Below are 12,458 nucleotides of genomic sequence, written 5' to 3'. Positions count from 1 at the left end.
TCCAAACCTCGCCATTGATAACGTTTGACACCGACTGACACCGTTTATTGACTCTGCCCCAGATTGGCAGCAATTATGACCCACCAATTGGCATAATCGGTGCGAGCAATGCGCAGCAGGCATTTGGGCAACCTCCTTGCGCATGACTGGAACTATTTATCGACGTAATCTGGTTGAATATTACCTCTGCTTTGGAGAATGGCATTCGGGTTTGCAAAATTATTTCAGGGGAAGAAAATGAAAACTGGGGAAGCATGTAATTATCATTTACATGGGTACGTCGTTCGTATTTGCTACGCTCCGTACGCAGAGGACCGGCCTCGTCCAGACCTGGCGCCCGGTATGGAGAGCCTATCGAAAGATGACGAAACGGACTGCCCGCGGGAGTCTGGTATTTACGAGACTCACGGGAAGTCCATTTCGTCATCCTATAGCATTCCGCGAAGATGACGTCACTGCAGCTGCTGCCCTCTATTTCCCCATCGCTGAATTATACAGGCAATGTCGGACAAACATGCGGTTTCGTAATGATTTATGGATTCAGGCTTTCTAACTAGGGCAGTTAGATTCAATCTGGCACATGTCCGAGTGTTGGAAATACTACATAATTGTTCTGAATATTTCTCTCTCTGCCTCTATGGTATCATTCATGCTAAAAACAATGCAGGGTCAAAGATAATTGACTTTGAAATAAGCTCAAATGCGTAGAAATAAGTGTCGATGTCCAACTGTCACGTGACTAAAACGTCATCAATATCTTATGCAAATGACCTTGTGAGCTATAAATAGTAACTTCGCGGAATGCTATTCACAGCGTCGAGGAGAGGGACGAGGCCAGTCGGGGTGAAGTATTTACTGCCATGGTGGCCCGGGAAAATAGAAGTGCAATTATGCACAGTGCCATAGTACTGTCATCTTGACCACCAAGTTTTTGCATCTTCTCAAGATACCCCGACAACTTAAAGGGCGTATAAGACCATGAGCGTGCCGTTATCATGAATGCAAATTTGCTATATATACAACTATATTAAGGTATCTATCTATAAGTAAACGTATTTGTATGTCTGCAATTTTGAAATTACACAATAGGAAGTTTTGAGAGTTCTCAATTTTTTAACGAACAGCGTTAGATCTGTCCTGATCTGTCGTTGGCCCATACATCAACCACAAACCGATAGACTTTGTGATCAGACCTCATGATTATGACCATCCTCGGCACCCAGTGGTTTTCCATATGCTCCAGCTCTCGCTATTACAATGAAATGGCCAGGGCCATTGTGCTCACCTCATGTGGAGGAAAGATGGATAAAGAGCATGGTATTGTGTCATGTAGTGTTAGGTTTGATGTAGGTCCAAGCAATTACAATTTCCCCAAAATGGCCAATTTACAGTACATTCGACCTCTGTGACCTTGAAAAGTAGGTCAAATCAAAGAAGACCCGGGTGACACATTGAATGGTTGTTAGAATTAGATGTACCTATGATATAAAATTGGTGCCAATCGGGCAAGTCATTACTAGGAATAATGGCATTTTGAAGAATTTAGGATTTGGCCCCCTCCCTGGAGGCCAAACGGCAAATCAGATCGCACCAAACTTCGGTACCTGAGATCACCTGACCAAGGGGTACATGTGTACTTAATTTGTGATCAATAGTCATTGCAGTTAAGAAACGTGCCATAGTTACGGCCTGACGGCGAATTTATGCCATTTGACCTCTGTGACCTTGACAAGAAGGTCAAATTAAAAACCTGTGTGACATATACTGTATGGTGGTTAGATGTACCCATGATATCAAATTGGTGGCAATCGGGCAAGAAGTTAAGGAATAATCACATTTTTAAGGTTTTTAGATTTTGCCCCCTGGTGGTCAAGTGGTGAATCATATTGGACCAAACTTTGGTCCCTGAGATCACCTGACTAAGGGGTAAATGTGTACCAAATTTGGTATCAATAGTCATTGCAGTTTAGAAACGTGCCATCGTTACATCCTAACGGCCAATCTACACCATTTGACCTCTGTGACCTTGAAAAGGAGGTCAAATCAAAAACCCGGAGGATATATGATGCACCTTTGCTAGAAGTACCTACCATATTTTTTTCAAAATTTCCCGACTACTATTAAGGGAGATATTGCATATTTTCACTTTTAACGTTTGGCCCCCTGGTGGCCAAACCATGAAACGAATCGGACCGAAACTTGGTCTCCAAGGTGTCATTACATAAGGGTACATGTGTACCAAGTTTCAACTCAATAGCTCTAACAGTTACGAAACGTGCCCTGCTAACGGACGACGGACGACGACGACGACGACGACGACGACGACGACGACGACGACGACGACGACGACGACGACGACGACGACGACGACGACGACGGACGACGGACGCCACGGTATGGGATAAGCTCACCTCTGCTAAGAGGTGAGCTAAACATTGTATGGGACGTAGGAGTATCAAAAACCTGAAGCTCAGGATGGATTATGACATGAGATATAGACATGTATAGTCATCACAATGCCATAGCATATGTAGTAGATAAGCGGCATTATAGTGGTATATTTCTTTTCTCAGTGTCCCAGTTTCACGGTATACATTAGGATAGACTGGTTATCCGAATGAGCGGAATGTTGATTACACAATCGATCGGCCTCAGCCCACGGATCAGAATGATATTATGCTACAGCATAATGCGTGTAGAGGCCTACGAATTGGACCCTGGAGGCGGGGATTCCCATTTTAAAAGGCAAATCAAGGAAAGTTGGGAATCCCAAGTTTTCCTTTAGGTGTTGGGTATAGGTCAACTGTTGTTGGCTACCATTTCCTGATTTGGAAGGCAGGAGCTCGACCACTTTCAACGAATAGGAACCACCGCGTTTAAGGTAAGTTTTTGATATACCCTCCGTGGAATATAATAAGTGTAGATGTTTGCTGTCTTCCCGTATGACCATCACAGAAGTGGTTCGTTTGGTCATAGGCCGATAGGGCCGTAGCATAACTGTAGGTCTTTAAAGGGCACCTGCAAGCAGGGGTCCGATTATTGCACAGAGTCGCCAATAGGGGTCTTTCTTCACAGCATACCGAAAATAGACTCCCGGGCAGCGAAATTTTTTTCTGCAGGATACTTCTGCCATAGTGTACATCTGACAGCCAATCAGAATTCAAGGCAAGCACGTGTCTTTGTTGACATCATCTTTCCACATGGCGCAATAATGTCAACAATGCCACGTGTTCTGATAATCTTGGAAAGAACAAGTTAGCAAATGGTTAGAGGAGTATATTAGCTAAAATATATTTATTTGCAGTATCTTAACATGTATTTTCATTGTCGAGTGGACTGTATTTATTGGACTTGTCTGTTAAAGGCGCACTGTGCTCGGCAAAATAGCCGAGGTTGAATGTTTATCTGTCAACCGTGTAACTAGTTCTGCTGTATATGCATAGGTGGCGCCACCATTCAATTTATTTTGTTTGCTTGTCAAAATGTGTTTTATACAATGGCCCTTCAACAATGTTCAAACTACCAAAATAGGCCTGATACCTTCAACAGCAGACATCGGATACACTGTCCCTTTAATAATTATCAACATTGGCAACACTGTCAGTGTCACTGCCCCTTAAAATTTCACAAATCGCGAGACATCGGATACACTGTCCCTTTAATAATTATCAACATTGGCAACACTGTCAGTGTCACTGCCCCTTAAAATTTCACAAATCAATGCATGCACTGCAATGTAGCGATCAGATCAGCTGATGCCTCTTTTGTATGCATAATATCATCAATTTTACAATGAATCTGTGCAATTCATTCCTAAACACTACGACACAAACCTTGAGTTGAGCATAATTGGGGTCAGACAATGAACTATTGTCACATTCACAGTTGAAGTGGCACTCGGCATGCGACTCGGTATCGTCCATTGTATTTGCATTATCATGCATAAATAAACAGTGTGACGTCAAAGATCGCGCCAATTGTGATTGGCTGTCAGATGTACACTGTGGCAGAAGTATCCTGCAGAAAAAAATTTCGCTCCCGGGCAGCCCATCGCGTCATCCTAATTTGGTCTCCTTGGTGAGTCTCTTTAACAAGCTCCTGTCTAAAGATGGTTAATCATAGACCACCAATTTGACGCCCTAGGACCTACCTATAGTTCCCCTTTTAAACATGTTAAAGGGCAACAATAGGCACGGGCCAAGTGGGCCAGATTAAGTTACATGAGTCACCGGTAGGTGTCACGACCATAGCACAGCTCACACTTCAGCCGCTAGGGTCAAACCAGACCTAGTTCCCTAACTCACTTAGCGTATGGAAACCATCGGGCAAATTGCATACCCCAGCTCCTGCCTTAGTCCCCTTTTAGATATCGTGGCCAATTTATACATCGTATCATTCGTACACTCCGGACGCAGTAGACCGGCCTCACCTTTACCCTAACCAGATCCAGACCAGATTGGGGGGGGGGGGGGGAGGGGATTAGTGGTCTTATGCGCAGTAAGGATACTGGGTCGTGTTGATTCAGCAATAGTATAGCCTCGGACAATCACCAATACTTGGTAGTTTCGATATACTGTGAGATAGGAGAGGCCCCTCTGGTCAGTTTCGTGCAAGTGACCAACCTGGCTCCTGCCAATAATAGTCTAGTGGTCAGATTGACACATTTCCCAAGTGATCTCATATAGGGGTGTACCCTAAACGTTTCAATTCAGTCGATGTTTTCGTCATGAGGTCAATGGCCCTTACTTTCACTTTCGTATCAACTCTATAAATACGCCTGAGTTGAATTACCCCTTAGAGCTGCTGCTGAGAAACTGTTTTTACTTTCACTTTCATATCAAGGCCATAGCGGGCTCGCCTCATAGGCTTTGATTCAAGACCGTTTCTAAATCTCACCGATTTTAAGACCACTTCATTAATTTGAGCATGACGTTACTGTTGGAGGGGGGAATTATCCACGTCCTCCCAGAGGTCTGATGTTCGATCGACTGTCCCAAGAGATCCTTCCCCTACTTGAAGTTAGTAATGAGATCGTCAATTAACACAAAATATGGTAACTACGCTCTGCTACCATGTTACGTACTGGGCTCCACGGCCTCCCAGAGGTCTGATGATCGACTATCCCCAGAGATCCTTCCCCTAATTTAAGTTAGTAATAAGATCGTCAGTAACACAAACGATGGTAACACGAGTTTTAGACTAACCCCTTTGTTCTTTATTTGGTGGAATACAGTTGACTCAGGAGGTCTTCTTAAGTGATTTTAGGTGTATCTCTCTCTCCCTCCCTCCCTCCCTCTATTTTGAATAATGTTGAAAGGCATCCAACGACAATGCGCATAATATCTAAGTGGCTTGGCTTGAATATCCAGAAACGGTCTTCGATCGGTGAGTCCATGCAATCCAAGCCCCCGTAGTTATTATGCGCCTTGTGTTTGGATGTCATTCAATATTGTTCAATCGGGACGATGATGGGCGACGATGGTGGGCGACACCAATTTGTCGTAAGAGTTCAGAAGCCGCTGTGGTGTAGTGGCTTGGACTCTCGACCAGCGGTCAAGAGGTCCCGGGTTCGATCCCCACTGTCGGCGTGAGACTGTAGGCAGGTCTCTTTGTCTTCCTTGCCTCTCTGGACCCAGGTGTAGAAATGGGTACCGGTCAGAAATGTAGCGCTGGTTGAGCAGCTCATCTGTGGTCTACTGAAAGGTTTCAGGACAGACCGGGGTTAAACTGAAAGTCTGATGATAACCTATATCGTATTTGATATCAGACTATAAACCCTAAACTTTAACTTTTAACTTTTAACTTCACTTTATCATCAAAGCGATTTCTTTTATTGAAGATTCGTTGCAAATCAATCTTGGCAATACAAGTAGACAACTGATAGAAGGGGCACTAGTGATCAGTTCATTCCAAAGGCCAACCACTGTCAATCAACTAACCTCAATCTGAAGACTGACAAGTTTGAGCCAATTAGTATGAAGACCTTGCATTTGGCCTGCTCGATCATTACATAACAAACTGGGGGCGGTCATGCCTCAAATAATGAACCAGTCATAGATCGGTGTCTACAGTACTTTTGATCGTATATTACCGTACGCCCCACCATTCGGCAAAGTGAAGACGAATCCCGCAATTTGAACTTCTCTCATGATATCGGACAGCGGGCGCATCCGTGGTGTTTCCATGTGGGTCGAAACTTTTTTTGCTTGAACCACGACCAACTCCTTGTCTGGGAATTGCTCACTCTACGACCACAAAAAAGACCCCGAGCGCCTCTTAATAACCCGCCTTTAAAAAATGGTGTTGGCAAAAGTTTGGTAATGACCACTTCTGAAGATGCCAACTTTGAGTTTCTTGCTGGGTCTGGTCCGTGTAATCATGTCCTCATCAAACCTCATTGCCGCTTGTCTCGTTCTAGAAATGGCTGAAGGTCAGGATCAGTTGGAGATTCCAAAGAACAACGACAATGGTGTGGTGGAAGCCATGAAGTTCCTAAACAGGGAGTTGATGACACCCCTGATGAAGAATTACCTGAAGGAAGCAGGGGAGTTTCTCTACGTTGCTACCAACGCCACGGCCAAGGACGCAGACCAAATGATTAAGGTCCAAAGCTGCCTCTTCGATATCGTTAAACTCTGTGACGCCTGGAACTTGATGTTGACGAGCTTCAAGATTGGTGCCAGTGACATCCTGGAGAAACTCCACATCGCCTACTTGAAACTGCTTGATGGGTTCGCCGACTTTGCTCTTGCTGATGTTCAATCGGTGACCAAACATGTCAGCTCCATGAAGGCCGCATGCAAGAAAGCTGAGGGGTCCTTTAAAACAGTCATCCGTGAACTGGAGGACACAATTGGATTCCTCGAAGAAGTGGACAAGAAGAATGGTGCACTTAAAAAAACCAATCGGGATGAATATTGGATCAAAGCTGATCGACTAGAGGAAATAATAAAGAATAAAATTTGGAATGAAGACCTTGAAACTGTCACCAAGGACACAGATTGGAAGATTTTGGAGTTAGAGTTGGAAGAGTTGGAAGTCCCAAGGGATGAATATCATGGTGTCTCAAAAAAGATAGAAAACGGTCTCCTGGCGAAAGTTGCATTGACTCTGGCCCTACCAAATTTGAAGGCGGCGCTTGAATTCCTGGTCAAAATCGAACAACTCGCTGACAAATGGTACAACGAATGCAAGGAGGTGGTTGAGAAGAACATGAAGGCCAATGTCAAGCAGGCTGGCAAGTTGTCAGAGGACAAGCAGAAAGAATTCTGGAAACCATTGGTATTTGTGGAGACAGCATACAATTTCTTGTGCAGGTGAGTTTTTTTATTCAGCTGATGGGAGCCCTCTAGGATATCCTGAATACCAGGGTAATTCACACAGCACATGCACTTCCCTCCTTGCTATGTGATGTTACCTATGTTATTTGGTCGAACATATCTGACAATGCTGACTCTGCCAAGTCAGGGTGAGGAGAATGGCTATGCAACAATTACATCATTGGTATGACACCTTTACCCGAATCATTTCTATTCTATTGCCTGTGCCTGTAAAAGGATAGGCTTGCAGGCCAAAGAGAAACCGTGCAGACCTCTCCAATGTTTTATGCAGTACATCGATACTGGTAAAGACTTGTTTTTTTACCGAGGCAACTACACCGCGCCATCTGTCGCCGGGTCTTAGAACTTGCAATTGCCGGGGCTATTCAGATTCCACCTATCAAAAAACCAGTGTTGAACACGGGTCTAAATTAGCCCCCGATTAGCCCCATCGAGCTCGATGGGGCTAATAGACACGGGGATTTGACACACGGGTCTATTTAGACACGGCAATTCATAGGTGTAAGCGCAAAAGACACAGGGATTTGATAGGTGGAAGTACGACTATTGTAATTGCCATTATGTATCTTCTGTTGACAGATGGAAAGCCCTGCAGCAGATTTGCCTGAGCACCATCAGTCATATGCGCCGTGTGAGAGGGGACATCGACTGGTACTACACTGAAAACCTCTACCCATCTGAGGCAGTGGAGAAAGCCTGGGCTCTGAGAGAGAAAATTGAAGAATTAAAGAAGCAGGTAAAACCAAGGAAACAGTGAGTACTGTACATGTTCATTTATCTTGTGGATAAATTCAGGAATCAGAAAAAGGAGACATCGGAAATATGTCTCCATCTTGAAACCTATGATACTAGCAAGAGTATAATCTCATTTTGATTTGACAAAGCAATTCGCATATCATGTCAATGTGTGGTCATAGGATTTAGGTGTTTTGCTTATCAACGATGTGCATTTCTTTATACAATTTTTTTTGTTCCCTTGTATGCATCATCTCAAAAAGTGCTCGTTTTTATTCCAGAAATAATGTTGTGCCAGACCATGACCGGGTTGAAGCTCTTCATCTGCTGCAGAAGCTTTTTGAAATGGCACTGCAAATAGGAGAAGGAACACAACACGCAGACGGTGGCTACATGCAGAAACTTGAAATAATTGGATCCTACCTTTGGTTTCTTGGTCACATTAGTCCAGGCCAGGAAATCCGTACAACTAAAGGACGAACAGGTACGGTTTGCAGTGACCTCCTGGAAGGTGCTGGAAAGTTAAGAACTGATACCGTCTCAGAATTCGCCAGTGGGTACATAGGCTGTAAGCATGCCCTGGATGACATCCCTTGTCGTTCAAAGAGCAAGACTTCTGGAAATGACCAGATTGAAGAAATCGTCTCGAAACTGTCTGATAATGTCAAGAGTTTGAATGGAAGTGACTTGAAATCCATTGAAGACCAGTTTAATACACTATTGACTAATGGATGGAGACAAGTGGAGAAGGATATCAAGACAGAGGAATGTACTGCGGTGTCGGCGGCAGAAGATTCAACTAAAGGCAGTGTCCTCGGTGGCATTACTCGCCTTGCAAAAGACTCATTTGCGAAAGTATTTCCCGGGCAGAAAAAGACCGATGCCGGAGCAGAATCCATAAAGAAGTACCAGCTTTCTGTTACTATAACCCAAGAGATTCAGAAACAGCTGCCCCTTGAAGACCTCAGCAGAGTTTACTCAGAAATGTTCGGTAGTCTGGAGACGCTGTCCTCGAATATGCGAAATGAGCTGCCCAATGTTGAAGGAGAGAATGTAGTTCAAGAAAGAAGTCCCGAATGGCAAGATGGCGTACTCAGCAACTTGATGGGGTAAGCAATAATTAACTGTTGACTAGAGAGATCAAAACGTTCCTGAAGACCCCAAAAAATTTGTCATTCGGCCTAATTGTGTGATGAGTATGTTCCTTGTAGTACCGGTGACATCTGTGATTGTTTTTTCCCCATTTTTCAGTGTTTCCCCTATTCATAGATTAAGCAACCACTAAGCAAACAACAACCTTTGGGGCCTGATCTGTTGTAGGGGAATTACTGCCGCACAGAAACACTCACAAATACTACACCAAAACTGTCCGAACTCCCAATTTACCATGCAACTTATAGGCACTATTGTTGGTTGGTACTTGACGTTGCACTGTGCAAATGTCATTGTACTCTTTAAGCGTTTTCTAGTCTTTCATATATATCAGAAGGTTAGCTTACACTTAAACTGACTTGAAAAAGAGGGGATACGGTAATGTCATCAACATTTACATGGTGAGTGATTAATCAAACAAGTTCTTACTGACTATCTTTCATTAATTCTGAATAAATAGGTGATTGTATTTTCAGGTTCATAGTACTCTACTCTACAAACACCAGACAGTTAAAAAATGTACCGCAGCTGATCGACAGAGGTAAGATTAATAAGCAAGCCACCGATGGCATTAGTTGGACGGCGTTGAAAAGATTGGTCAACACTGATGAATTCCTCCGCAGCAAAGCTTTGGCGATCGATGACAAGGTTGATGTCGAAGTTACTGATATGAGAAGGTCGGAGAGGAATAAAGAGCAGGAGAGAAGGAGAGTTGATAAGGAAAAGCAGGTGAGGGAAAGAGAGGAAGAGCAGGAGAGAAGGAGAGTTGATAAGGAAAAGCAGGTGAGGGAAAGAGAGGAAGAGCAGGAGAGAAGGAGAGTTGATAAGGAAAAGCAGGTGAGGGAAAGAGAGGAAGAGCAGGAGCGGAAGAACGAGATGAAACAACAGACCTCTGTAGGCGTGGGAAATCAGAATAGAGCATATGCAGGAACATCCAACACGCAGGAAAGTCTACATCTGCAGGGATTGCGAAAGCACAAGGTGACTGAGAATGAAACAGTCTCGGGTGCGCAAAGTCCGGGTGAAAGCGGGAGTGCAACGGAAGAAGCTGATGAAACACAAGAGAGTGCACGTTCCCGACGAGAAGCTGGTGGAAACAAAATACCGAGGGGAATGGAAAGATGTGAAGTTCCGGAGATAAGACCGAGAGAACCGGCAAAATATTAGTTTTGGACATGCTTCGGTTGCGAATTTCAGGCAGGCCTGATAGCCTGTTCTAGCGCATTATTTATTGTAGTTGAATGATTTTTCAATAATCCTGCTAGGAGATGTCACTGTCTGCTGGAAGTCGTTTTTTATAGATAATTCAGATGTGTCTTCACTGATGGAAGTCAGTCGATCCCCAGTGCTGACTTCGCAGCATCGTAACCCAGGTGTCCTGGACTAAGAACGAATTGTAGATAGAAATTTGACGATGTGATATGGACTGTAATCATCTTTTAAAGGCACCCTCCGATAGCCAAAGAAAGATATGTGATGGTCATAGCCCTTCGTAACTGGGACATGCCAGTACATGCTCTTTTATTTTAGACGAATATGTACGTGAACGTTTTTAAGCACATATGCGACAAGCCTTCGAGGTTCTGACATTCCAAATGCTTCAAAAAAACACAAAGACATACATGCGTGTTTGCTAATGTGTGTTTACTTATGCTAGAGGGAGTTAGTGACATTGATAACAGGATGAAAAATGCCTTCAGAAGTTCCGTTGGATCCGTTCGTGTGTATATCTTTGGGCCCTTTTTTCTTGAAAAAATTGTTTGTTCACTTATAATATCGCGCCATGCATAAACGCTTGTACATTTTAGGAATGATGTAGATTGTTGATTGTGCATGAGCGAAAGAGGTAGTCTCCAACGCCATTTTTAAAACTACATGTATCATGTGTATAAAGATTTTCGGTGTTCTTAGATAGGCGAAACTCGAGTAATTCTGTATCTCCGTGTGAAAAGGCACATACTGTACTGATACTGATCATTGCTCTGGCGTGACTGAATCATAGGAGCACTATACTTCATGCAGTCACTAGCTGTTCCTTTTTGTAAGCCCTACGATGCATATATAATTGACTGTCACCGCCGTTTATCTCGTTCGGAGTGTACATTGTTCATGTTTTATCCATAAACAAGGGGATACTACAGGTGATGTCATTCAAGCTTAGCCCCCCCCCCCCCTCAAGCTTAGCCCCCCCCCCCGCCGATAAGTCCAATTCCCACTGACCTTATAACAGGCAGTGTTGGAGAGCTCGTGACGAAGGATCGGCGCGACTTTGTGATCTCGTGTGTCATGATGTCCAAGCTATACGCAAACCTGCAGGAGGCAGAAGAAGATATTTTACCCAAGTCACTGGTTAATCATCCTGAGCTTCAGGGCCATAGATGCTCTCACCTACCAATATTATGCGTGCGAGGCGAGAAGCATACAAGTGACCCTGGTACACCCGAGGATGCTGGTTGGTAAAACCACACAATAGCAAGATGCGGTATAGGCCTATGTTGGGAGGCTGGTGTGCAGCAGAAGTAACCTGTTTTACCGGTCCCTAATAAATGCTATACATATGTCCTATTTTAGTGTTCATTGGTTGTTCAGGATGGCTACAATGTAGCTGAAGCCGGTGGCTGGCATCTTGACCCTCAAGCCTTGGATCCACTCAGCCGTTCCGGACTCCGTTACACCAAGAGGGGAGGTAACGGACCGATTAACTCTGATGGTGTAGAATGGTGGCCGGAGGAGAGAACAAGATCTTAGACAATGATCACACAATTTAATCAAAAAATTTGAGATGGGCACAGTTTTCTGTGATTATTGGAGTCACCCTTTAAATGATAACCTACTGGGCCCTTTAACTTTACCTTAAAGGACCAAGACGCTTATTATTTAAAGGGACACTTGTTGCCAAAATCTTATTTGACCACGCTGGATTAAAACATTTTGGAATCAATCCGGACTGGTTTATTGAAAAAATCAAGCCAGCTGACCCATCAAGGGAGACTAAAGGCAGCAGCCAGCCAAGATAGGCAGTTAACTTCACTCTCTAGTCTAATAGCATTCCGCGACGTTACTATTTATAGCTCACAAGGTCATTTGAATAAGATATTGATGACGTTTTAGTCACGTGACAGTTGGACAGCGACACTTATTTCTACGCATTTGAGCTTATTTCAAAGTCAATTATCTTTGACCCTGCATTATTTTTAGCATGAATGATACCATAGAGTCAGAGAGAGAAAT

The 12,458-nt window shown here is 43.9% G+C and overlaps 1 protein-coding gene across 2 annotated transcripts; it reads left to right on the top strand.

Moving 5' to 3' along the window:
- The first annotated feature begins 2,754 nt into the window (after window positions 1-2,754).
- LOC135492379 (uncharacterized) lies at window positions 2,755-11,784 on the top strand. 2 transcript variants are annotated; one of them, XM_064778825.1, is made up of 6 exons: window positions 2,755-2,881; window positions 6,419-7,316; window positions 7,920-8,093; window positions 8,357-9,184; window positions 9,704-9,956; window positions 10,065-11,784. In XM_064778825.1, exons 2-6 carry the CDS (start codon window positions 6,421-6,423, stop codon window positions 10,392-10,394), a joined length of 2,481 nt encoding a protein of 826 aa, XP_064634895.1. In that variant the 5' UTR covers window positions 2,755-2,881; window positions 6,419-6,420; the 3' UTR covers window positions 10,395-11,784. The 2 variants fall into 2 exon arrangements, with proteins under 2 accessions (XP_064634895.1, XP_064634894.1); XM_064778824.1 differs by having other exon boundaries at window positions 9,704-11,784.
- Window positions 11,785-12,458: the final 674 nt, after the last annotated feature.

The sequence above is a fragment of the Lineus longissimus genome, chromosome 8, assembly GCF_910592395.1.
Source record: "Lineus longissimus chromosome 8, tnLinLong1.2, whole genome shotgun sequence".
Lineage (NCBI taxonomy): Eukaryota > Metazoa > Nemertea > Pilidiophora > Heteronemertea > Lineidae > Lineus > Lineus longissimus.
The sequence above is the reverse complement of the archived record's forward strand: the minus strand, read 5'-3'. Positions and strand labels throughout refer to the sequence as shown.